We start from the raw sequence: 26,891 nt of genomic DNA, 5'->3' as shown, positions 1-26,891 counted from the left end.
CGGCTGGTAGAACCCCAGCCAGCTCTGATTCCTGGCTGTGCCAGGGGCTGTTCCCAAATCTGCCAGCAGATCCAGGTAATGGTGAGAGCAAGGCTGTTCTTCTATGGCAACAGGTGCTGCAGCATCTAAGATGAGAGAAGGCTCTTTTCCATATGACTTCTCACAGACCTTTATTCCCCAAGAGGGGGGGACAAAAAAGAGGCCAAGACAAAGCCTGCACTCATTTTGAAACCAGGGTGTGAAGGATGTGAGGCAGGTAGGTGATTGGCCCCAGGGTAGACTGACAGGTGTTTTTCTATAACACAGGGCAGGGTCAGAGGGAGGATGGACAGCTGACTGAAGCTTCCAGAGACAGGGCAGGGGCAGGAGAGGTGGACAAAGGGATGGGGAGGTGTCACTATAGGACACGAAATGAACTACACTGACTCTGTGAATTTTCAGAAGGCTAGAAAGAGAGATTTATTAAAAAACGCAATTTCTTTAGATTTACAGAGACCGATATGATTGGGTGGGCAAAGTTAACACTTCTTCAACTACATTAGTTAAGCCAGAGGGGCATCAAGAAGTCCCTCCTCTAAAAAAAAAGCATAACATAGATACAATGAACAAAACATCTCTTTTTGTTTACAGCAAATCACCTGAAAAAGAAATTTCTCAAACTAAAACATCTCAGACATAAAATCAAAGCCACAGGGAGGAGATACCTTTGGATGGGTCCTGATTTATCGGGGTTGGGGGGGAGGCAGGGATGAACCATTGGGATAAACAACTCCCAAACAGCTCACACACACCCCAGCAGCAGGACTCACCTGAGCACGAAGTCGTGCGCGTCGATCTCGCGGCCGTAGCGCGCCTGCCGCAGGTTGCCGGAGTTGCCCACGACGGCGCAGCGCCGGCAGCCCTCGGAGCCACGCTCCTGCAGCGGATCCCCGTCCCCGGGGATGACCCCAAACAGCTCTGCCAGCGTGGCATTCAAACTCGGAGGGGATTTCTCTCCTTGCAGCTTCTGTCAGGGAGAAAAACCACCCAAGGTCACGGACACGGGCAGCTTTTCTGTGAGCTGGAGATGGCTTGAGATGTCTCCTCAAAGAGCGTTCCTGCACCTGCCCACAGACACTGCCTTCTGCAGCACAAGGCTTTGGGTTGGGGGCCAAAGTGTGAAAAAATCAAGTGGAAACCCCCTTAACTTTTTAAACTTGATTGCCTTTTTCTCCTCCTTCTCATCAGATTCCCACTTCCTCAGTCTCTATCTAGCCATCAAGCATTTTCCCTGAGGCTGGCCTTAGCAGCCTCTGGTGTTCTATAAACCTAAACCCACCCTGGGTCAGGTATCTTCTGGTATGATATGTGTAAGATTTCTTTTAACTCTCCTACAAGTGATGGAAAAGTCTCAGGGGAGCTGATGGAAGACAAAAGTGGATGATATTCCTGCCACAAATTTTGGCATATGCCAGGAGTGGGAGAGAGAAATGGGAAGTGAACTGAATAGGAAACTCTACTGGAGTTAGCTCTGTGGGCTGGATATGTATAATCATCTAAAAAAAACCTCCAGGATAAAGAAAACCACCCGGACCTTGGTCATTGTGTCTGTTCCCATGGATGGAAACTGTTCTGTTGCAGCTCTGTGGTGCATGGTGGAAACAATGGCTGGACTGGGAAGGCACAGGCACAGTGCAGGGCAGGTGATGGTCAGACACTCCCTTTGTGGGGCTCAGCTCTCTGAGATTTACTGGGGAGGCTGGGAGTGCTGGCATGCTCACAAACAGCATGCCCACTCCCGTGGTGCCACTTGCATCCAAGCTCACAAAAGGAGAATGGCTCCAGCACAAAATGGGCCAAAAAGGCTCTGTCTTGCTCTGACAGCCCATGGCATGGAAAGACAGGGAGGGAGAGAAGAGAAACACCTTTTCCCACGACTCCCAGGAATGGCCTGAGCTAATCTGGCTTTAATTTCCAATGTGTTTCCCTTGACTGCACCAGGAACTGTTAATTTGTCCTGCTATCTCCCTCTCTCCCACAAACACAAACAGGTGCAGCACTGTGATTTTTGTTTAAACTCTGTGCTTTTTGCAGGACCTTATTTGCACTGAAACGAGCAAAAGGTCTCTGGAGCTCAGAGGTAGAAGATGACATTGAGAATTTGAAACAAAGAAGACAAAGAAATGCACACACAGACTTAATCTTCCCACTAATCCTTCCTAATCTATATACTTGTATATGGACTGCACAAGGTGATTAGGATGCAAGGTAATTAGGATGACCAGACAAGCACCATAATTATGATGATGTATGTCACTATTCAGTGCAAGGCTCAATCATATAAATAAAAGAGGTCATCTTCTAAACTTGTGTGCGATGCAACAAACACATGGCCACATATCTAAACTCTTGTGTGTTCTTTGTACTCTGAATATGAGAAAAAACAGTGTAAGAAAACCTGTAGCCTTCAAAATAATTTGAGACTTCATAGATGTCACAGAGTGTAGTATGGGTGTATAATGTAGTAAAATACAATAATTTTTGAAAGAGGAACTTATTTTGAGTTATTTGAACACACATTTGCATACACCCATATAGACTCTCTCTCTCTGTAAAGATGAGCTGACTCTTTACTGTCTTTAAGACATGAAAAGGAAACCCACCAAAATCTTATTCTTGAACTGATTTTGCCTGAGAAAATTCAGAACAGGAAGGCATTTTCAGAAAATTCCAAGTACTTGGGTGCCCTTTTAAAGTTACATTTTCTTTTAACCCAGATTGACAGCACAAGAAAAGGGAAAGACCTGGAGTATTGATGCATTTTTGCTGCATTAAAATAGTAAGAAACATCCTGGATAGGCACCTCCATTTACAGAGCTCAGGCATCTACCATTCTTTTATGCTTGTGTCTAGAGTAACTCTACTGCAACCAAGCAATACAACCATGGGAACCAACATCAACCTGAAAGCAGGACACCACTGTCCTGCAATCCCTCTGTTGTACACAACTTCCATGGGAAAGACCATTACTAATGCTGGAAATTCTCTCAGGGACCTCAAATAGGGTGATGACTTTATTGCACTGTGTGCTGAACATCCATAAAGTGAGACATCTGTCCTTAACTCATTTTAAGTGCTCTGTTCTGATTTCCCAGTGATTATCTGATTGAACTACACATTTCAGGCCTAATCTTCTATCAACATTGGTTAGTCTTTGACGTTTCAGCAAAACAGAGAAGAGGAAGCAACAAAGCTGGTTAACTCCAAGGCATATTCAGCTTGTAAATGTTCAGACTTAACATGCAGCCAGTTCCTTATTGCACAATGTTTGCTTGGCTATGGCAAAAAGGCCATTTTAATAGCATTACAATTAAAAGCTGACTATAGTTCACTTTCCCACATGAAATTTCTGCCCTCTTTTTTTTTTTCTGAGTATTATTGTATTTTCTTTTATTTTTTTTCCCCCTCTTTAGCAAACTCCCACCAGTCTGGCCTTTCCCATAAATCAGCAAAAGCACAGAAAGAAAGTCTGTCCACATTGTGCCACGCAGAGCCACAGCAGGCTCTGCTAGGACAGCATCCTCCATCCAAGTGCTGTAGATGTGTGGCAGGACGTGTGCATGGATATAGCTGCTACAAGTGGCCTTAAGCACACTGAACTACTTCACCCCTGTGTCCTGAGTGAAGTGGCTGCTTTTCTCAGAAGTCTGTGCAAATAATATCTGTGTCTAAAGAAGCAGTTCAACTTTTTGTTCAAGATCATAAAGCATCTTAACCCATCCTGTGTCCACATATAAAATATCACTGGATCACTAAACAGTTCAGCTTCCCTCCATAAAATATTTGTGCGTCATTTGGAAGTCAACTCTCCACCTTAGATTGTTAAAAATCATCTCCCTGCCTTAGAAACTACCCACCTCACATACCCACATCGTTCATAGAAGTGAACTAGCCAGTTTTGCATCTTCTTATCTTAAAAAGCAAGCAAGAAAAAAAAAATAAAAAGGCAAGAAAAAAGAACCCTCAAAGTTCACACACTCCCTTTCTTTACCCAAGAATGGTTCTCCAAGGAAGAGCCTGTTGTTCCCTCCTCATGACCGTGCCCACCCCCACTAAGGATGACAAGGGATTTGCTGCTTTTTTAAACTTCTCCGAAGGCTTCACTGGGCTCTCCAACACCACCACATTGACAGCACTGGCAAGCAGCAATACCCAAAACCTGGCTAAGGGGTCACAAAGGGAGAGTGTGAATTCAGCCAAGGCTGCTCAGAGGTAATGGCTTGGAGTGGTGAGGACACAGCTACAGTCATGAGAATCACAAAATGATTTGGGTTGGAAGAGGCCTTTAAGATCATCTCATTCCAATGCCCCTGCCATGGGCAGGGATAGGTCCCATCAGACCAGGCTGCTCCAAGCCCCATCCAACCTGGCCTTGCACACTTCCAGGGATGGGGCATCCACTTCTCTGGGCACCCTGTGCCAGTGCCTCACCACCCTCTAAGGAAAGAATTTCTTCCTAATAATTAATCTTAAACTTGCCCTCTTTCAGGTTAAAGCCATCTGCCCTTGTCCAATCAGTACATGCCCTTGTGACAGGTCCCTGTCCAGCTCTCTTGCAGCCCCTTTAGATATTGAAAGCCAACAATAAAGTTCCCCAGAGCCTTCTTCAGGTTCAACAACCCAAATTCTCTCAGTCTGTCTTTACAAGAAAGGTGTTCCAGCTATCTTCATGGTCTCCTCTGGACTTGCTCCAAGACATCCATGTTCTTATCTTGGGGACTCAAAGGAATCAGGAGAACTTCAAAGGAAAGCTCTCCTGCTGTGCATCCTGCACCCATGGCCAAGTTTGGCAGCATATTAAGCACAACTTCGAAATCCCAAATAGCGAGCAGGTAGAATAGCTTAGCCTGCAATCACTGGTGTGGTGTAGATGCAGATAGAACCTGGACCAAGGCAGAACCCTCCTGGTGGACAGACAGGTACAGCTGTGGGTCTGGCAGCAGCCAGGCAGCCTGGGGGAAGCTGGGGTAGCAACACTGGGGTTTGTGGCTTTTCTATTTTTTTGACTGTTTTTAAAAGATAAAGAGCAAATAAAGCTCCATGAGAATCTCTTTTGCACAGCTACTAATTGCCTCCCTGCTGCAGTTTGGAGGCATTAACACTCGTGCAACACTTCCCAGCTACCAGATTAATCCTAGCAACAATCTGGTGGGGCAAATCCAGGTAATCTCTATTCTACAGACTCATGGAGAGTTTAAGAGGAAATAATCAATTTTAAAAATGCCTCTTTGGTCTGGAAAATATGGCTTTATTGCTGTTATATTTAATGTCCTTCAATTACTATGCATCTAAGAGTTGAAGGCGAAGAACAGAGGAGCTGTCAAGAGTTTGGTCATTGTTTAATGATCTGTGTAGTCAAAAAATTTACATTCTCAAATATAAATATATCTGTGCCTATATTTTGTAAATAACACACAATAATATGCCGAGTTGTAGAATTTCTAACTTCCATGGTTGGTAAGGGTCACCTCTACACTACCCTGACCCTCGTGCTGAGAGAGACCTGTGAGCTTGGACCACCTTCACACCCATCTGTCCTCATCACAGGAAAAGCAGCTCCAGCCCAGCTGGACTCACGTGGGGGCTGCCAGTGAGGGCAAGAGGTGGCCCAGGGTGAGGTTCTCCCTCTATGTTCAAATCTGTTCTAAATGCCACACTCACAACCAAGCAGCTCAGCTGCAGGTGGGACTGGGCATGTGGAGGCACTGGGACCAGAGCCTGGGGCCTGGCCTGGATCTGGGATTTGAGATTTGGTACCACCTTCTGCAGTGATCTGGTAACTGCACTCTGCTCAGCCCTCTGAATTGCTTTCACAGACAGCACCCCAGTTTCAAAGGAAACTTCTGGTGATCAAAGTGTTTGGACACATTTTCCTCAGAGAGCATTCAAAATGCATGACTCAGGTGCCAAGCAGGTCTGCTGCTGCCTTAAAAATCAGTGCAGCTGCCCCAGCCTCCCCAGCACATGTGCTGGGTGGGGATGTCCCTTTGTTCACTGGATGAAAGCAAATTTTTAAGCCATATATTACATTTTACCAACAAACATAATGAGTTTAAACTAATATTTTCTTTTAGATATGTTAATAACACGGCCCCAAAATCTGAGCTTTCTTCCAAAGAAAAGACAAAACCCTCCAACATCATAAGACTCAAGATAAAGGTTCTTATAACATGATAGTTTATGAATAATATGCTACAGAGAAGATTGCCAGGAAACTCTGAGCCTAAATTTACTTATCACAGCTTCAATCCATCAACCTCAACATTTGGGTTTAGAACAGCAGGTTCTGATTTCCTATTTTTTATACTTTGTGACCACCGAGAACAATGCATCCACTCCTTAGAACAAAACAAGAAAACTATAAATAAATGCTGTGCTTTGTTACAGCATGTAATTCTTGCCATGCTTCTTTATATAAGAGTTCCTAAATTTAGTGAGAACATCCACAGCATTTGTGTCATGGTAAAACAATGGAAAACTTGCAGGTGAACCAGCTCAGGGAGGTGGGAAAGAAAACATAAATAGAAAGGAATGCATCACGTAACACCAGGTGCCAGCTTGCAAATACACTCTCACAGTCCCTGAGCATAAGATGAGGGAAGGCAGAGGAGAAAGAGAGAGGGAGGAGGCGAGAGACAAGAAGGGTGAGAGGGAGAAAAGGGAGGGAGGGAGGAATTTCTAACAAAATGTTCACAGCCTGAAGTGTTACTAATGCCCAGATCCTCCCTGAGAGCAGAGGATTCCAATTCAACTTTTAAGTCACAAAAAGTACAGAGCAGCTGCAGGGGTGTACGTGGGAGGAGATTTTGGGCTATTATTTGATACCTGACTAAATAATGAAGGGATAGTTTATGAGCTGTGTACATTTAAGCAAATGAGAAGCAGGGAGCAGTCCTGACAACATCCCCCTTGTTTCCATGAACAAAGAAACAGCCAGGTACATTTTCAGGGGCCCTTTCTGGGGCAGCCCAGAAGAGCCACTGCAGGGATGGTGGCACTGACCTTCCTTCCCCTGCTCCTTCCCACCTGCACAGGTGGTAGCACTAAACCCAGTATACACAAACAGTTTTATTAAGAGCAAGCAGAAATATTTCCTTTTAAAGGTCACATCCAACCAGGCTGAAAGTGTTCAAACTAGATATTCTCCAAATAAACCATGAAGCAGCCTGGCAGCCGTGGGAAGAGCTGTAAGCAAGAGAAACCACCCCATTCTTTGATCCCAAATGTCCCTTTGTCTCCTATACTGGCCACTAATCTCTGAAATCAATCCCCACTGTCCTAGTACTGGAGGGGTACTGATGCTGCAGGACTATTTGGATGAATAGCACTTATTCACATCTACAGCAACAGGGTTAAGGGCGAGGGAGGGCAGACTGAGTCTGGTGGAAAGGCTCTGCCTGCTTTTAGGGCAACACATCACATGGGTCTCCCCATGACAGGGAAGCCACAACCATACAATAAAGAGCTCCAGTGCATCTCAGAGCCTCAGTTACAGCTCAACAAAACTGCCACACTGTCTGAAATCAGCTCCTGAGAGCAAACACAGTCATTCCCCACCCTGAACAGAAGTTTGAGCAATCTCAGGTTTCCTCATACCTCCTTTTTATGGACAAATATAGCAAAAAGTCACAAATTAATGAGTTGGCAAAGCACACAAGAGCGAAACATGGCCATGAGCAATGTTTTCTTAAAGACTGGCCGAAATCTCAGAATTGCTTTGAAGATGAGCCTAAAAATGAACAGCGAACAGGGAGTTGCCCTCAGGATGCACCTGGGAACTATTTACTGAGGGAATGACACCGTCTTGGAAAAGCTTACCCAAAGCAACATGTACACAAGGAATCAGTTGCAATGAAGAGGTTGAGGCCACATCATGCCTGGGGTTTACCCCAAAGCATCTTTCAGAGGGGTCAGGGCACTTCCTCCATCTACTACACATTAGGGCAAAGACTTTCATTAGTAAAAACTTCCAATACACAATGCATTTATGCAGGACACCAAAATATTTCACATATCTTGGTTGGAGATTGAAAAAGTCTAGGAATCTTAGAAGATTTATTTTTACCATCTGAAAAAAATTCCTTTGATTTCTTATTCTGAAGTGTGTATTTCCTTTGAACTTGATCTGAATAAAAAAAGAAAAAAGAATGAAAACACTAAAACATGGTTAGACAGCCCTGAAAAATAATGAACAGCTTTTGTTTGGGATGGGGAGACTTTTTGCTGTTCTGAAAGCCTGTTTTTTTAATTTTGCTGAAAAAGAAACAAACCTTCTCTGAAAGATGGTTTCAGGTTGAGATGAATTTTTAACGCACTGGTGAGGCCACACCTCAAGTGCTGTATCCAGTTCTGGGACCCTCACTTCAAGAAGGACATTGAGGTGCTGGAGCAAGTCCAGAGAAGGCAACAGAGCTCGTGAAGGGTCTGGAGCACAGTCCCTATGAGGTGACTGAGGCTGAGGGAGCTGGGGTGGCTCACCCTGGAGAAAAGGAGGCTCAGCAGTGACCTTGTCACTCTCTACAGCTCCCTGAAAGGAGGCTGTGGCCAGGGGAGGGTCAGTCTCCTCTCCCAGGGAGCTGGCAACAGGATGAGAGGACACAGTCTAAAACTATGGTTGGGGAGGTTTAAGCTGGACATTAGAAGGAATTTCTTCACAGAAAGGGTGATCAGACATTGGAATGGGTCGCTCAGGGAGGTGATGGAGTGACCATCCCTGGAGGTGTTTAAGGAAAGACTGGATGTGGCACTTGGTACCCTGCTCTGGTTGACAAGGAGGTGTTTGGTCACAGGTTGGACTCTATGATCTCACAGGTCTTTTCCAACCTAAATAATTCTGTAAATTGAGGAAGCACTGCTTCTTTGTTTTCTATTTCACTACAAGAAGGAGCATTACATATTCAGACTTCTCTACCGAGTCCTAAGCTTTTTCTTTTTCTATTTTTTTTCCTAAGAGAGAATGCAGTCAAACCTCATGCTTAAATCAGTGAGTTCTGAGAGCAGAATACAGAATGGCTTTGCTTATGGTGTCCATGGGTAACCTCATCCTCTCATTGCTGAGCTCAGTCTGGGGTATGTCCACTCCTTTGAGAATTGCCAGCTGTTAGATCAGCCCAGCTCCCTGGGGAAACCTCAAGACAGGGCAAGGGCAAGGACCTGAGCTTGCCATCTTCCCTTCCCAAGGCTCCAGCAAAGTCCAGAAAACAAACATGGGGACCAGAAGGAAAAGTGTCTGGAAGCTGCAAGAAAAGCCACAAGCAATGGGAAATCAGAGTCATGGCCAAGGAGAGGGTAAAAAGACTTAGCACCTGGAGTACTTGAGACATTGTAAAAAGGAGGGCCTCATCATAAAACAATTATATCATTTACACAACAATTAAAATGACAGAGTTCAGTGGCATTTATTTTTCAACACTAAATGCAACAGCCAGGGGAATGAGAAGGGATCACACCGTCTCAGTGCCACAGCAGCTGACATCCCCTCCCAAACCCCCATGTCCCCACTGCAATAGTGGGTGCCTGTTGGAGAGGCCCCCTCAGGGTGTCAGAGAAGTTCTGAAAGCCCAGAATTCCACAGCAAGGGCTGTGCTTGCTGCAAGACACCAAGTTGCAGGCTGTGGTGTGTTCAAAGAAAGGCACAGGGGACTATTTTTATGGAAGAGGGGGAAAATAAGTGCAATGAAACCTTGAGTTGTTGCAGCAGAACCTGCACTTTAGCACCTCAGTAGCACAGCCATGAGTAAATCAAACAAATGATGTCTTGTTTCAGGAGAACATAAAAGGAGCTTTTGTTAGGCAAAACAACAGGATGCATCTTTTTCCCTTCTGTGCTTTATGAACAAGGCATCCGCTCGCTTTCATGGTGTTTGGATCAGGCTCCAAGGGGTGGCTGGGCCACCCTGTTCCAGGATACACTTGGGGCTGCTCCTTCCCAGTGACCCACAGCCACCCGTGAGATTTCTGGATCTGTTTTACACCATCAGCCACGACAGAGAATGTTCTCATACACATGGAATTAATAATTTAATCCTGCTAATTATTTACATATCTTATGGTAGAGAGAGCCCTGGGGGAATTACGCACTTCACAATTAGTTTGATTATCCACCTTGATGAATGGCAAAAAGCCCATCTGAAGCAGAAACAGAGGGGTTAAAAGCCTGGTCTTTGGAAGAGAAGGGAGAAAATGACAGTATTGACATTTGCAAATTCTGGATCTACCATCTAACTCTGTCAGGGACTTCTATAGCTTGAAGCAAGTGAATGTGCAATCCAAACCCCCCCGAACTAAACAGCAGCACAAACACCCACTCCCTTCCACCTCTGCCTTGTCAGCTGAGCCAGCAAATGCTTTGGGCAGAAAGCATCTCTTCCTGTGTGCTTGGCATCCCTGGCACCACCACCATCACCCAAAGTCCGGGCTGTATCCACAGCCCCTACTTACCAGCCACCACCTGTAGCTGTCTTCTGGGATGAAGGCATTTTGTGAGGTCAGGAAAGGTTGCATAGTTGAGTTGAACCTCTGGTCGAACCAGAGGGAGCGCCCCAGCTCCGAAACGCACGTGCGACAGCTGCAAGGACTCCTGGGGTACTTGAAGAGTTTTTGGACATGCTCTGAAAACTGCACGACGAGATGTCTGGGGTCCCAGGTGGTGGTGGTCACCTGGTGGGTGTAGTTCAGCACAAAGGACGTCACCGTCACCGTGATGAGCAGGAAGACAAAGGTGAACATCTTCATGTTCCTCCTCCTTACCACAACCATCTTTGCCCCAGGCTTTGCCCCGCCACTGGCCGAGGACAACGCAGGCTCTGAGGTAAGGCAAAAGGGAAGGGCTGCAGCAGGGGCCTGCCAGTCACCACCCCAGGCTTAGGCTGAAAAGATCCACTCCACTACTTCCAGCCATAGGGGAGAAGCTTCATCCTCCCCAAATGGGGACAAGCTGGGTATTTCCTTTCACCTTCTCACGGTGCTTCAAAGTTCCGTCCACCTCTCTGGGTCCTGTTGCTAACCTCTCCTGATGAGGGCTTACTGAAGACAGACCCCTCTCTTTCTGTGTACAGAAATTAAAACTCAGGTTTTGTGTGTGAGAGCAAGCCATACATTAAAACAAGCAGATTGTAGAAAGAATTGTATTCTTTTTCTTGAAATTTACTTCTTGAAGGATCGGATCATCTCAGGTTGTACATTCCACAAGAAACACATGCTCTGACGTCCATTTAAGCCATGGAGAGAAGTTTGCAACCTAGAGACACACAAACAAAAAAAAATTTGTCAGGTTGTTTGTTTGTTTGTTTATTTTATTCCTTCCAACCTAATTTCTCTTCTTTTCCCTCCCCATCCCAGAACTTCTGATCAGCTCACAGCCCTTGAAAAAGCAGCTCTGGCTTCAAGCTCTGCTCCGGTATTTGCACACTGAGGAGTGTGAGGGTGAAATTTTGGAAAGGGCACAGACCTGTGGACACTGAGTCTCTTTGTATTGAATCAGCCTCCCGGCTCTGCTCTGGCCTTATTTGAATTACAGTTTGTAGCTATTTGAATGACAATGACTCACCTCCCTCCTTCAGGCTGACCTTGATAGCCACAAGATACACAGCAAAGTATTCATAACTCAGAGCAGCTGAACAGCAAGCACCAGCAAAGGAGGGAGGAGCAGGACAGGGAGGAAGATGAATCAATGTTTTTCTCTTTCTTTTCCCAGCCAGCTTAATTTCTTAAGGATTGGGATTGGATCTGTGATTAGGGAAAGCCAAGCAAAACCAGCTCATATGTCCTGGGACAAACAGGGGAAATCAAAGTATAAAAGGCCTTTGTTTCACATGGAAATTTGCTCTTTTTTCTGTCAAGGAAAAGTAGGTGATAGCAGCTTGACCCCAACCTAGGCAGAGAGGCACGGAGCTGCTTTGGAGGTACAGAGGGACCCAGAGCTGCTCTCCCTTTCCCCTCCTGTTGTTCCTTGCCTGGCAGCAGTGATTTAAACAAATTTTTAAAAGTCATAAAATGAATCCCTTCATCCCACAGAGTTTTGTGGGAATGCCATTGTGGGACAGGCATTGTTTTGTGGGAAGAAAAACAAGTTGTTTATAAAACTTCAGATGTTTACAGAAAGTCCCAAAGTGCCATTGCATAAATAACACTCTTTGTTTTGTTTTGTTTTAAAAAGGTAGGAAAAAAAATCAGAGAAGCAACCATGTCAGAATACGTGCAATTTGTGAACAAGTGAAAGCCCAGCGAGAGAAGTGTCATTCACTGCTCAGGCTTCAGACCAGCAAAGAGACAGCAAAACTGCAACTGTCCCCATGAAAGCTCATCATTTAACCCATCTTGGTTATATATATATTCACTTTATTCACTTTCACATTATATATATATGTCCACTGGTGCAGGACCCCCCTCACTGCATCACCCAAGGGTGCTGCTTAACCAGCCAGGAGGGAAGGGCAGCTGCAGCATCCCCAGCTTCCCTGCTGCCTCCTCTCCTGGGAATCTGCAAGGAGCTGCCCCTCTGCTTTTCCAAGGGGTTTGACACAGCACCTTGGAAACAGCTCGGATTTTGGAGGTGGTGTGTAAATATTTACAGAGTCCCACACAGCTAATTCCGACAGCAGGAGCCTCAGAGCTCAGTTTTAAGGCTCTGCCCCGGGTTTCTCCTCCTCAGCACGTGATGGGCAGCATGTGCCCTTCAATTAGCTGCTGTTTGCCAAATGCCTCGAGATTTATTTTAAGTCTGGCCCCTCCACATGCATTTATAGGCGCTCAAGGGCTGACAAGTGGGTCAGGCTGGATAACAAAGGGCTTTATTAACCCCATCTGCTTGGGCTCCTGGCACCAGTAAATCAGAGAACCACCCTGCATTCACTTTAATGTTGCAGAGGGAAGTTTTTACACTAACCAGAAATCTTCTGAAGTATCCCTGGGTAAAATTCAAGAATCCCAGCGTTAGAGATGGGATGGGGATGCATCCCCATGAAAGGGAGCTCAGGAGAACAGCACCGGGCACAGCCCCATCCACACCAGCTGCTCTCTGCTCTGCAGAACAGCCCCAAACATTTTTGCTTTCCCAGCCTGGATGTAGCTGTGAGTTTAAACAAAACCACAGCCTCTAACAACCCTGAAAACATGCTGAATCCCAGAAGCAAATTGATTTTCCATTTATGGAGAGGATAATTCAAGAGCTGTAATGCTGGCGGGTCAACCCCCCACTGCTGTCAGTGCAGGGCCAAGTCAGTATTTGTAAACACAGCTCCTGCTCTTCTGTTGTATTTTTAAGAGGAGAAGGGAGAGGGATTATCCAACCTTTCTTGGAAAAGCCTATAAAATAGAGTATTGTTGATAAAACTGTTCTGGCCTCCAAAACAAGCACCCATTTCACCATGTTTATTTATTTATTTATTGTAACTCAGCTAAGGCTAAATTTATATTTATAATTCAGGGAGGAAAAAAGCCAAACCAGTGTCTACGCAGTGCCCCACAATGTCTTCAAATTCCTAATCATCCTGTCTTTTTTAGAATGTGATGGGAAGAGTTCCTAAGGCCCTTTTCACTTGTGGATATGATCACTGGATAACCTATTTTAATTCTTACTACTTACAGTTTCCTTTAAATGTTATACTTCCTATGATAGGATACTACCTATTATAGATACTTATGATAGAAATATATATACAAACACACATACACACATATATGTATATATATGCTGACAGAAAGGCTCCAGGGACTATGTATTTGATTTAGGACCTGAGAAAAGGATGACTGAAATGATTGTAAAACTCTTTTTTGAGTTCAGTGTGACTTGTTGGTTTTTTGGAGGTTTTTTGTTTGTTTGTTTGTTTGTTTTATGGGGTTTTTTTGTGGTTTTTTGGTGTGGTTTTTTTTTGAGGGGGGGAAGGGGGGGTGGGTTTGGTTTTTTATGGTTTTTTTTGGCTTTCTTAAAGCACCTGGAAGATCCAACCCAGACATCACTACTTTTATTCTTCACAGCATCTTGTACCACATCTCAGACTATCCCTCTATCCCTGTGTGTGTCTCCCTCTCTCTGCTCACACAAGATGCATAAATCTTTGCAGAAGTGTTTCCATAGGATTCACCAAGGTGCTGGGAAGTGGAAGGTCAGGGACTGGTGTGGGAAACCACGCAGGGATGCCAACCCCAGCTGTTGGGAATGTTTCACTCCTGGATATTACTTGTGGTAGTTAAATTAAGCCATTACAAGTAAGTAGCATGATAGCAGCCACAGCCCTTATCACCATCCGTGGCATGACCTTGGCATCAGCACATCTGTGAACAGGCTGTTTTGGCCTCAGACCCAGAAACAATTTCTGGGGACTTAAGGTAGGGAGATTTAGTGGCCAGCCCTCTCCCAGCTCCAGTCCCCTGAGAGATAAGCAGAGCTTAACACTGCATCCTGCAGCTGTGCCTGTGCACAGGGATCCCAGCTCAGCCCCTGCAAGCAGCAGGTTAAGCTACCTTAAGTGATTGGGTGCTTAAGGTCTTATTTCTGGTCTGGATTTTGCCTGCTACCTTCCCACTCCCCCCTCTTTCAGCTGATGTCAAAGGCACCTTTGTGCACCCTGGGACAGTTTATTTATGCTGATAATACCCAGTGATGTGCAGTGGAGGGAAAATGCAAAGGGTCATGTCCCAGGAAGGCCACAGAGGCAGGTTCAGAAGAGACAAGTTCCTCCAAACCCTGTCCTGAATGCAGAGGTGGGTCCAGGGTAATCAAATGGTCCTAAGTGAGAGACAGGCTTAATCTTCTGTCTACATTTTACGTTGTAAAAGATACCAGGATCAATCAGTTGTGATTGTTGGCATTGTCTTCTCACATTTTAGAAAGAAGGAACAAAAAGTGGGTTTGTTTTTTTTTCTCCTCCAAGGTAGATTTTATTTGCATTGTAAACTTACAGCCTGAAGAATGTTCCTGGTCCCTTGCCAATCTGGTAACTAACAAAGATAAAAACAGATCACTTCAGTGGACTAATATAAAGCAATTCTTAACACCTTAAGGATTTTTTTTTTTTTTTACAAATCCAACTACAAATGCAATGCTTTCTCACTGCAACGCTTTCTCACTGCACTTGCCAGGTTTTCTGACAAAAGCTCATCTGCACACCCACAAAGGAGCACAGAAAGAAAAGGGGAACCTAAATAATGCCCCGCTGGAGCTGCTCCCAGGCCCATCCCAGGAGCCATCAACTGCACCAGCCCAAAGGAGCCTGGGGACAGAAGGGCAGGTGGGACCCTGAAACAAGAACCCAAAGAAGGGGCACCCTGCCTGCATCCCTCCCAGGGATGCATGAAACTCACCCAGGTGAGTCCACTCTGCCTTTGGGACTCACAGATGTTGCTGCCTTGGGCATGGGATAATTTATGGGATGCAGGGGAAGGGTATTTGGGCATTACACAAGATCTGTGTGGTCAGCCACAAAATATTAGCACAATGGTTATTTTTTATTATTATTATTTCCTTTAATGGATGGGCCTGAGACAAAATGCATGAAGAAAATAATATTGGAAAAGTATTGAGAAAAGAATCACCATTCTACTACTACTCATCCCCTTGTCTGTAAATGCCCCAGCACATTGGTGTTTGGCCCTTTTTTGATGCCTACTTTCCTAGCAAAGAAGTGCTTCGTACCAGCACCACGTTGAGGAGATCTTTGTTAGCTCGTGTTAGATGCTGATGGTTCAGGATCCAGCTTTTCTGGTCTGTAACTCACATTAAAACCCTGGTATGAAACACACTCTCGAGTTTAAAGTTGCCAGCATTCTCCAGACACGGCAGGTCAGGCAGAAGAGCACAAAAGCAACAGGGACCAGCAGCATCCCAGCACAGAGACTCTGCCATTGTTCCATGCAGGGCTTGAACAGCTCAAAGGTTCCAGAATCCTTTAGACTCAAAACTCACACATCCACCTGCCCTGTCGGAATTTGGGACAGGACAGTGTGTCCTGCTGCAGCCCTCTCATGACTGATGGTGGCCATCACACTACCCTGGGACATCTCACAGTATTTTACAGCTGGAAACTCTGCACTTTTGAAAGAGTAAGTTCAAGATTTGCTGCAATTTTGACTTCAAGAGAATGTGCTGTGCTAGAAAGGCCTCAGCAGCAGAACTGCAAGTGCCCATTTTCAGAAGCACAGCTCAGATTCCTGCCCTGTAAAACCTACAGAGATTAAATAGTTTCTCAGCTAAGCCACTGACAGCTATATTGTTATAAGTTTGGCAGCACCAACAGTGTGTCCCTAAGCATTCTTTCTGCCATTTGAGGACTTTTTTCCTGTCCACACTTCTTGTGAGTAACTACTCGAGCAACCCTTGGTCTCACAGCCCTGGTCTGGGAGGTTAAATCTTGCCTTACTGTACCCACAAGGGCCCAGAGCAACCATGAAAGATCTCATTCTAGGGCAACAAAAAGCACTGTCCCTGGAAAAACACACATAAATTCACACCCCAGGTCTGTGCTAGGCCTGGAGAGAAACAATGGAGGGAACTGTTTCACCCCAAACCACAGGCTTGTCTGCCCTCCCCTGGCTCATCACCACCTGCCTCCCCCTGACCAGAGCTGGCTGACATTTAGAAGGAAGCACTGCATTGTTCTGACACCTCACCAGAGACCTCTGAGCTTTTGCTACGAGACAGAATGTGAATTACAGGACAGCCTGGCAGACAGAGCTGAGCACAGGCAGCGAGAGTGAATCTCAAACCAGACGATGCTGGGATCCCCTGTCAGAGCTCTGCTCCATGTCCTTCAGCTCCAGCACATCAGCCTCACCAAGCACTGAAGGCCTCATGGAGATATGACAGGCTGCTGCCTGCCCTCACAGGGCACCAAAAGCCACCACATGACACAATTTTGGAAAAGCACAAGCTGCCACATCCCTTTTCCTTATTCCTTCCTTCCATCCATCCTTCCATCCTTCCATCCATCCCTTAATTACATTATGGATTTCACACAATTCCTCATCCCTGGAAGTGTTCAAGGCCAGTCTGACTGGGGTCATGAGCAGCCTGGTCTAGTGGAAGATGTTCCTGCCCACAGCAGAGGGGGGTTGGAACTAGATGATCTCTAAAGTCCCCCCCCAAAAGAAACCATCCTATGATTAATTAAAATCAGATTGTGTTTTGTCTCTCAGAGCTCACTGGCTCCTTTCTCCTGTCCATCATTACACCCTCACAGAGATGGCATGTGTGCTGCTGTCCTGTGTGCTCACAGAGAGAAAGGCAGAGCCAAGTCTCACCTGCCATTTAATCAGGGAGAAAATGATCTGTAACTCTTTTGCCTCACCATGCTGAGAGGCATAAATCTGTTTGATTGCCACTGTCAAGTGGCATCACAGCATTGAAATCAGGCAAGGCAGTTGGTATTTTCCTCTCAGATTCATTAAAATGTTCACTCCAAGCAACTCAAACTAACCGCATCAACACTGCCTGGAAAACAAAAACATTCAGGAACATTTAAGCCACGAGAGAAAGAAGCTTCAGAAAAAATTTGAATGCAGCAGCTCTTCCATGCTTCTTGAAAGTGAAGCCAGCTATTGGGCAGAGTTTCATCCATCACAGTGAACAGAGGAAAAACTGGAGATGGTTTATGGAGCATAACCTGTGCAGCATTTTAGGTGCCAGCAATCTGAAAAAAACCATTACCTATTTGTGCCTTATCAGTGAGCAGTTTGGCAGCAGGCTGGGGCTGGCCAGGTCAATAGGGAATCTTCCTGGCACTCTGACAGCCTGCCCTGCCTGCGTGCGTAAGAGGTCAGCGTTGCCAGGGAAGCAAGCACCTTTTTGTGTAGGGTGTGTATGGGATCAACAGGAACTTGGGTGGGGAATTTTCATTCTGTTGCTTCAAAATAAACACTTATCTTGGCAGATTTTATCAGGCTTGTTGCTGAGTGGTCTGGGAATGAAAACTCCCTCACAGTGTTTGAAGAAAGGGCTGGAGGATCTGGCTTGGAAAAGGTCACAAGTCTGCCCTTATCCTTGGGTATGGGGAAATGCCATCCCTGCCACCTCCCACCATGGTGAAGACATTTCTTCCTCCACCACATCCTCCTCCCTTGCATTCCAAGAGTTCACTCCTGCCAAGTGTTAATACTCAGGATTAATTGTGCTGTCCTCCATGGGCTACACTCCGTACTCATGACTTCAGGCCAAGTGGGAAATTTTGCTTTGAAGGAACTGCAAATGCCATGAAAGATTATCTGGCTCCAAAATCTCCTTCATGAGGTTCAACAACAGCAACCTGGGGTATCAATACAGGCAAGAGGATGAAAAGATTGAGAGCAGATCTGAGAAGAAGGACCTCTCCTATGAAGAACAGGCTGAGAGCTGGGTTTGTTCAGCCAGGAAAAGAGAAGCCTCTGGGGAAACCTCAGAGCAGTTTCCAAGAGTAGTTAAAGGGGGCTTAAAAAAGGTAGGGAGAGACTCTTTAGTTGAGCCTTTAGTGACAAAGGCAAAATGATTTTAAACTAAAAGATGGTAGATTTATACTAGATGCAAGGTAGAATATTTTACAGCAAGAGTGGTGGAACAGTGGATCAGGTTTCCCAAAAGGGTGATAGGTGCCCATCCCTGAAAGTGTTGGAGACCAGGCTGGATGGGACTCTGAACAAAATGACCTAGTTGAAGATGTATCTGCCCAAGGCAGAGGGGCCCTGTTGGACTAGGTGATTTGTAAGAGTCCTTTCCAACCTGAACTCCAATTCTATGGCTCTGTGGTTCATGTCCCCTACCACCATCTCTTCACACAGCACCTGCCTTCCAGCCTTGAGAGAAGGGTGAAACTGGGTCTGGGGTGAAGGGAAAGGGTGGGGAGAGCCCAGCTCCCTCCACTTGTGACACCAGCTCTGCAAGGATGACATTCACCTGGGTATCACTTATCACTGGGAAACACATGAATGTCTGGGACCGTGGAGATAAAGTCATGATCAATTTATTTCCACTGGGAACTATAATGTGAGTAAGTCACTGTTCATATAATGGCCTTTTGTTACTGCAGCCAGGCTTGGTATCATGCCAGGTTCAGTGAAGAAAAGCACACTGGTAATGCACCATAGCTTGCCAGTGGGAGCTTGGTCTTAAGTTTTCCAGGTCACTACGGTGCCAAGGGAGCACTCAGCCTCATCTTCATACCAGGAAACAACCATGAGATAAACTGGGAGAGGCCAGGGAAAAGGCTTGGGTTTGTTCATGAATTCAAACTTAGCGTGCAGCTCGACTGCTGACCTGTTTATGGTCCATTCCTCTGGCTCAGTCCTCAGCTCAAATATTTTCAGGACAAAACAGGAGCACTGGAGTGACAGAACTGTCCAGCCAAGTCGTGAACAGCAGCATTTACAGCCAAGAGGCCAGAGTCTGCCAGGTCAACCAGGGATGTGTTGAAAAACAACAGTGGAAAAATAAACTGCTGGTCAGAATGTCTTCCACAGCCCCTGTCTTGCTAGAAAGTGATTTTGGAGGAGCCTTACCTCTTTGCACACACTTCATTAATCAGAAAATGGCACCTCTGCTTCCCTGGTGGTACTTCATTTTCTTTTATATATTCCAAATCCCCTTTCCCACAGACACATCAAAGTTTTAAATAGCAAATATATTGTTACAAGTTCTTAGAAAATACTCTTTTCCCTCCTTATCCTGTAGTTTGCAATGCTGGACAGATGCATAAGTTTAACCTGCTGGATGAGAGCTTTTCTGTGGTGGGCCAATATTCACCATGGGTTGGGATTTTTTTGGGCTGCATGCCAAGAGTGCAAAGCTGGGACAATGAAAAGAACTCTGTGGTGAAAATCCTAAACTAAAATTCACTTGCTCACGAAAATTTATTCACTCTACCTCTGTGAATTGCTCAGCTTCAAAGACTTCTTTAAAAAATCCAAGCAGAAAACTGGACACATAAAAATTGCTGTTTGATTCCCATTGACAAACCTTGATAGCAAAGTCCATGGTGGACACACTGCCCCTGTACTTCCACGTCCTTCCCATTACGTGATTTGTAGGCTGTGATCAAAGCCCTGCTACCCCTTGCTTGGAAAAGAAAAGTTATCAAAGGGATTTCTAGGACACCTACATGTGTTTGTACCTAGAAGAATTTTTAAGTGGTTCATGATAGGACAAGTCTAGAATTGGAGCTGGTAAGGAGTTTCTCAAGCATATTTTATTTTTTTATTTCTGTCTTGTTTCAAACCAGTTTGTCCAAATTAAACATATTTTTCATCTTGATTTGCTGTATTAAGAAATTTTCAAAAAGAAGAGTCTTTGACATTTTAAATTAAGAAATCTAATTTTCATTTTGCAAAAGGTTTTCAAGAAAACGTGTAACTTTTGGTAATTAAAGGATATCAAAACATTTTTAAACTCAAAATAAAAACACCACCACTACTCTCCAAATACAAAGCAGTCCTTTTACTCCTTGTAAGAGAAAGGAAAAAAAATCAACTCTTCTTTTTGGTTTTAGCTTCATGTTAGGATGATTGTGGATTGTTTTTAAGTCTTGCTAATTCACCAAAGACAGTAAGAAAGCTATTTTCATGTAATTCAAATACACAGTGACTAATTAATGATAGCACCAGTGGTACAAACAGATGCAAACTAAAAGTACTGAAAAGTGAATCTTGTAGCTCCATTTGTTTTAACTTTACAGGATTACAGGTGAGGGTATAGGATTATTTCAGGTAGAATACTCTGAACTAAAGGTGTGTAGTGGGTTGAGCCTGTCTGGATGCCAGGTGCCTATGCTGGACATGGGGGCAGCTTCTGGCAGCCAACCCTGTAGCCTCAACCCCACTACCAAAACCTGGCCATGCAATCCCAATACAAAAAGAAACCCAACCACAGGTGTTTTGCTACTCTATCTGTGAATATCCAGCTCAAAAATCCTCACCAGCCTGTTCCTTGGTTAAAGCTGTAGGGAAATGTATGTGGCTATAAATACAGTTGTTCGTGACTTCAAAGAATGTGCTGTGAGGAACATTAATTTCTGATATTAAGGAAGTGATTAATGCACTGCAGGGGCTCTCATGGCATTACAGTTCTGAATACCAAGAAAGATTCAATGGTGATGATAATATTGATGATATTGTCAATAATCCCAAAACTCTAAGAAAATCCAGGAAAATGTTTCTGTGCCCCTGTGAGCACCTTTGGCTCTCTTTGCTGGGATTCCTGCCCTGAAGCCATCCCAAGGAGCTGCTGGCCCTGTGGGGCTGTTAACTGGAGCTCCTGATGGGATCCTCAGAAACCAACAGCGTCTCTCTCACAATCGATGGCTCCGTCTGACACAGCACTGCATTAAACATTTATTCTTCAGGCAGACTGAGTTCACTCTGGGGAAGATTTAATGACACCACAGGGATTTTCTCATTCATTAACCTGGGATTTACATTCAGTCTTTATGGTGCTACAAAGGTGTCAAACTACCCACAATTAAATCCAGAGGTGTTTTAGCATCTGTGCATAGTCTGGACCTGGCATCCACTGCAAACCTTGCAAGAACAAAATAATACTTCCAAGTTTTTCATCTACTGTGCACACTATGATAATTTTGGCAGCCACAGAAAGTTTACAAGAAGTTTATAAATGATACAATAAAATATATTAGAGATATAAGTAACATATTTGATAATTAATATACTGTGTTACAAGTCAGAATTACAAAGCCATTAGGCAACCACTTCAATTGATTGATCATTTATGTGCCTAATACATGTACTTGACCTATTTGGATCCAACTGTACTGTGTGCTCCTGCTACCAGCCCAGGCACACCCAGCCTCCATGAGGGAGGTTCCCATTCCAGCTTTTTCCCTGCATCTATAACACAGGTGACAGTCAAGACAGAAATGCATGATGGAGGCTGCCTTTTATCCAGAGGACTGCTACATCTCAGGTTGTCTCTGCTACCTGATGGATGCCAGCAGCTGCCCATGCAGGGCACATGAATATGGCACAGCACACCACTGGTGGAAGCTCTGCTCTGATCTGTGTGGGAGCCTGGGTACAGAAAAAACACGAGTGAAGAAGAAATATTGTCTACTTGTCTGGACTTTTTAAAGTGTTTTTAGAGAAACAGAGATTAGCATACATCAAAGTGGCACACAAAAAGCTCCCCATAATCCTGAATATGAAAATATGTCAAGAGCTGCATGCAAAATGGATTTGCATACATCAGAGTTGCACATACAGCACTCAGCTGGGCATCCTGAACTGCATTAAAAATGGTAATACTGAGGTTCTGGATGCTGATAATTGAATGCTGGAGGAACACATACAGACATGCACACCACTATGGCATCTTTTCCACTTGTCTTACTTAGATGGCTAAAACATAAACAAGGAGTCTGCTAAGGTAGCCAGCAATCCTTGGATATTTAAGGGCTTCCTTGTTCAAAGAGAAATTCAAAGTATCACTTAGCCATATAGAAATAATTAGCAGAGGAAGATTCAATTAATTTAGTACTTAAATGTTCAATTCTAAAATGGTATCACTGATTTTGTAAAAGGAGAAATTTTAACACAAGAAAGTGGTGACTAATTCAATATTGTTTTGGTCTTGCCCTCTGCAGTGCTGCCAGCATGCTACTTAGAAATCAAGCTGTAGCAGGCCAGCTGTGGAAACATCAGCCTGTATTTTCCCTTTTATCTATGAAAAAGAGTGGCAGAGGGGAGATCTCTGTCCTTTGGGCTCCTGATTATTGAATCAGGATGGGGAAGCCCCAGCTGCTGACTTTTCCCCAATAATACTACCCAGCATCTTCCCAAGTTAGTGAGACATTAGAAAACCAAGAACTTCCTCTTGTGCATCAACCAAAGACAAACCCCAGTCCTACGTGGTCTGGTTTGGTGTTTGTCAGAAACCTCAGCTTCAGCCTCAGAGTCACTGTACTGAGGTGAGCACAACTGTGAGAGCCCTTTGTCAGCACAAACCCCACAGCAGGGCAACATCTAAAGCTAAATTCTGTCCTTGGGCTCAAGATCACATCTCCCATTCAAACACTGAGAACAGCATCCCACACTCACTGCCATACCCTTTCCCCACCAAAATCATCCCTCCATTTTCACTGGGACAGGGAAGCTTTTCTTTGGGATTGCAAGGTTTTGTGCATATGACTATTGCAATCAATGTGGGATCCTGCTCTCTGATGAAAATTTTCATGGTAACTTTTAAAATGGAGCTTATGAAAATGTCACCACTCGCTCTAGAAATAAAGCTCCTGGCAAGTTTTAATAGGCACACTGTTAAAAACTAACAGTCCCCAGTGACCACAGGCAGCAGAGCCCTGGGGTTTTGGGTTTTCTCTTAAATGAGCCACAAATTTGTGTCCAAAAGTTTGCTTTAAAAGTGGCAGCTACAAGATTTTTATTTCTGTTTTGCCTTTATTAAGGAAAAAGAAACTTCTAATTAAAATCTCTCTAAGATTTACAAGGAAATGTATACCAAGAAACTCTGGGAAATGCACTGTTCTGCTTGGCTTGGTTTTAAACAGGATAATATGAGTTTGTAATCTTTTTATACTATGCCTCTCTTGTTCAAAAATAAAAAGTGAATGCTGAAAAATAATGACTGCATCCAAAGGGAAGTCATTACAAACAGAACTTAGATGTTCTCAGAGGAGAACTGACCTATGACTCCTTATGGAGGAGATGCATCAGCTGAAGGGCACCATTGTTTTTAATTTCCTCTGAAATGAGATGTGATTTCCCAGCCCCAGAAGTGTTGTCACACTCAGCTACAGGGGAATGATGCAGTACTTGGTAATTGCTGTTGCTGGGGAATTTCCATCCTTAGAAAAGGAGAATGGATACCAGGGGTTCCTGTCCCTCAGTGGATTGCTAGATCTTTGTCTGAAAGACGAAGTTTCCAAGTTTCTAGTTCCCAGCATCACTGCTGCCAAGATGTTTCCATACTTGCAGCTGATGGAAATTATTCTCATTTTTCTGCATCCTATATTTCTTGCTTCTGAATTTCATTGCCCCTGCTCTGGTTTATGTGCATGGCAGTTTTGGTGCATTTCTCATTTCCTCAGCGAGGAAAGTGAGGCTCACAGTGACAGCACACAGCATGTGGAGGCAAAGTGATCCCTCCTGAGTTTTACAAATATCTGCAGTCATTTCTGTTCATGCAGCTACCAGCCAGAGACCAAACTGCTCTCCCCCAGAGCCACTGGGAGAGGGGCAGTTCCTGGCTGACACCCGAAACTGAGACGGTTTGGCTTCAATCCTGGACGTTTGTTCATAGACTCATGGGAGGCTCTGCTGGGTGAGGTGCTGAGAGGTTTCCTCCCATGCAAAGGCAGTAGCAACCAGTCACACATAACTAATAGATGACTTTTTAACTCCTTCCCCACAAACAACCCGTAGAGAAAGTTCTCTTGCCTCTCTTAAGTGATTTGTTATCACTATCAGATCATAAGTCAGCAGTAAAAATATGATTCCCCAAACTCTTAATAGTCTTAAAGGATTAAAAGAAGAAACTGAAAGAAGCCCAGCCCTCAGCTGAAACACTGTGCTGTGATCGTCTCAGTCTTGAATAAAAACCAAACTCTTTGGGATCACCTCAGAGCGTCCCCCTGCAGAGTCTATGAGCTGAAGCTGCTCCCTGGCTTGCACAGCAATGCAGTGGGGCAAGAATCATAGAATCACTCAGGTTGGAAAAGACCCCTGAGATGAGAGAGTCCAACAGTTAACCCAGCACTGTCAAGTCATCACTAAACCATGTCCCCAGGTGCCACATCCTTATGTTGTTTGAACATTTTTGGGTATGGTGACTTCCTTACTTCCCTGGGCAGCCTGTTCCAGTGCTCAACAGCCTTTGTGGTGAAGAAATTTTTCTTAATATCCAATGCAAACACACCACTAAACATGCCCTGGCATGATGTGAGGCTGTTTCTTCTTGTTCTGTCTCTTGTTTCTTGGACAAATAGACTGACCTCCACCAGGTTACCACCTCCTTTCAGGGAGCTGAAGAGAAAGTCTCCCCTCAGCCTCCTTTTCTCCTGACTAAATGAACCCAGAAGGAAATGTCCCCCTGATTTTAGATACAGGCAACCTGGGAAATAAACTCAGCCTTCCTTACAGGACATTACTCTATGCTGGGAAAGATAGAGAAAGTCCTGAGATGTCACAGTCCAGGCAGTCATGGGGGGAGGAGCAGGTAGAGTGGGCAGACTGCACACAGACATCTGTACAGAGCCCACAGAGACAGCAGGGGCCACACTGCACATCAGGGAGAATGATTTTGCACTCATGCACCTGCCAAAATGGCTAAAGTGTGTTTCCATAACTTTCCTTCCTTTCCTTCATCCTCACCTTTTACTCCAAGGCAGTGGAAGAAACAGGGGAAGGTACAGGAAAGAGGATTTGCCTGGATTAGCAGGGAGCTGGAGGGGTGTGGGAGCAGGTTTGCTGACCTGCTGACAGGGCTTACTGCTGGAATTAACCCTCATATGGGTCATGCTGCTGCTTGCAAGGAGGGCAGGAGGCACACAGGGATGTCCAAACTTCTGCTGGTCTGAACCAAACCAGCCTCCCACTGAGATAAATCCCCTCTTCTACAGCAAAGGATCAAAATGAGAGAGACAATGCCCCTCTTTCTCCCCACAGCTTTTATTTGAATCATGGAATGGTTTGGGTTTGAAAGGACCTTTAAAGGTCATCTAGTCCAACTCCACTGCAATGAGCAGGGACATCTTCAACAAGATCAGCTTCCTCAGAGCCCCATCCAACCTAACCTTGGATGTTTCCAGGGATGATGGGGCATCTACAGCCTCTCTCAACAACCTGTGCCAGTGTTTCACCACCCTCCTCATAAAAATGTCTTCCTTATATCTAGTCTGAATCTAAACACTTTTAGTTTAAATCCATTACCCCTTGTCCCATGCCTACAGGCCCTTCAATAGTTTTGGTGCCTTCTCTAATTCAAAAAAGTAAGGCTGGGTCTGCAATAGCATCCATGGGGTGAAAGATGATTTACAGCTCAACTTGTTCAACACAAGCAGAATAAAAACAGCATTTGCTTTCAGAAACAAATTTACACAACTTGTGGAGGTGAGCTGCACATTTGGTGGCCAGGCTCTCCAGCACTGTCACAGCAGACAGAGCAAATGAAGAAGTTTTTGCAGCCCCACCAGTGCTACTGGGCAAGAATAAAGCTCCTTGATGTCCAGATGCCTGTCAGCAACATCCCTCCTGTGCAGGTGAAGTTCCTGTGGGTGATACCTGCCCCAAGCCCAGACAACACAGCTCTGTGAGAGCACATTTTCTCCTGTCCCCAGGCTATCCACTCCTGGTGTGGAAAGCTTTTGTCTTGGCAGCTGTTGAACATTACTTCAAGTTAGCCAGACATCTTTGAATGAGTGTAGAAATTCATCCAGGCTAATTAAGAAATGAAAATTCATCCAGGCTAATTAAGAAATGAAAATTCATCCAGGCTAATTAAGAAATGAAAATAGAGCTCTCTTTCTGATGAGCAAGTAAAGAAAGAAAAACCCTAATAGTGCTAGACAAAAAAAAACAAAAAAACCCAACAAATCACTAAAAACAAAATCAAAACCAAAACAAAAAACAAAAACAAACAAAACAAAACAAAACAAGAAACCAGACTTTAGGTGACAAAATTCAGGTGGCATTTGTGGCTTGCAATGACAAACAAGTAACAGCCAAAGCACTCACTGCTTCCATTTTTGGTATGCCACATGTTTGGGGTATGAGTTTCCAGAGATGCTGGGAATCCACCCCTCACTGTTTTCCACAACTTTTGCCACTCAGTGTCCCCAGGAAGGCAGAGCAGAATCCTTCAGGATTGGTTTGCTGTTCCCTCAGACTGAATCACACAGTTCACCCCCATTTTCAGCAGTATCCGA

The 26,891-nt window shown here is 44.7% G+C and overlaps 1 protein-coding gene across 1 annotated transcript in view; it reads right to left on the bottom strand.

The window, feature by feature from the left end:
- The window catches only part of ST3GAL1 (ST3 beta-galactoside alpha-2,3-sialyltransferase 1), a 73,665-nt gene that overhangs the window by 13,146 nt on the left and 33,628 nt on the right, over nt 1-26,891 (bottom strand). Inside the window, exons 2-3 of the mRNA XM_063408958.1 lie at nt 10,480-11,278; nt 810-1,006 (exon numbers count right to left, since the gene is read on the bottom strand). Of these exons, the coding sequence (XP_063265028.1) occupies nt 810-1,006; nt 10,480-10,797 (515 nt within the window). The 5' untranslated portion in view covers nt 10,798-11,278. The remainder of the gene's footprint in view (nt 1-809; nt 1,007-10,479; nt 11,279-26,891) is intronic.

The sequence above is a fragment of the Prinia subflava genome, chromosome 1, assembly GCF_021018805.1.
Source record: "Prinia subflava isolate CZ2003 ecotype Zambia chromosome 1, Cam_Psub_1.2, whole genome shotgun sequence".
Classification (NCBI taxonomy): Eukaryota; Metazoa; Chordata; class Aves; order Passeriformes; family Cisticolidae; genus Prinia; species Prinia subflava.
Note: the sequence above shows the minus strand (reverse complement) of the source record. Positions and strands in the feature narration are given on the sequence as shown.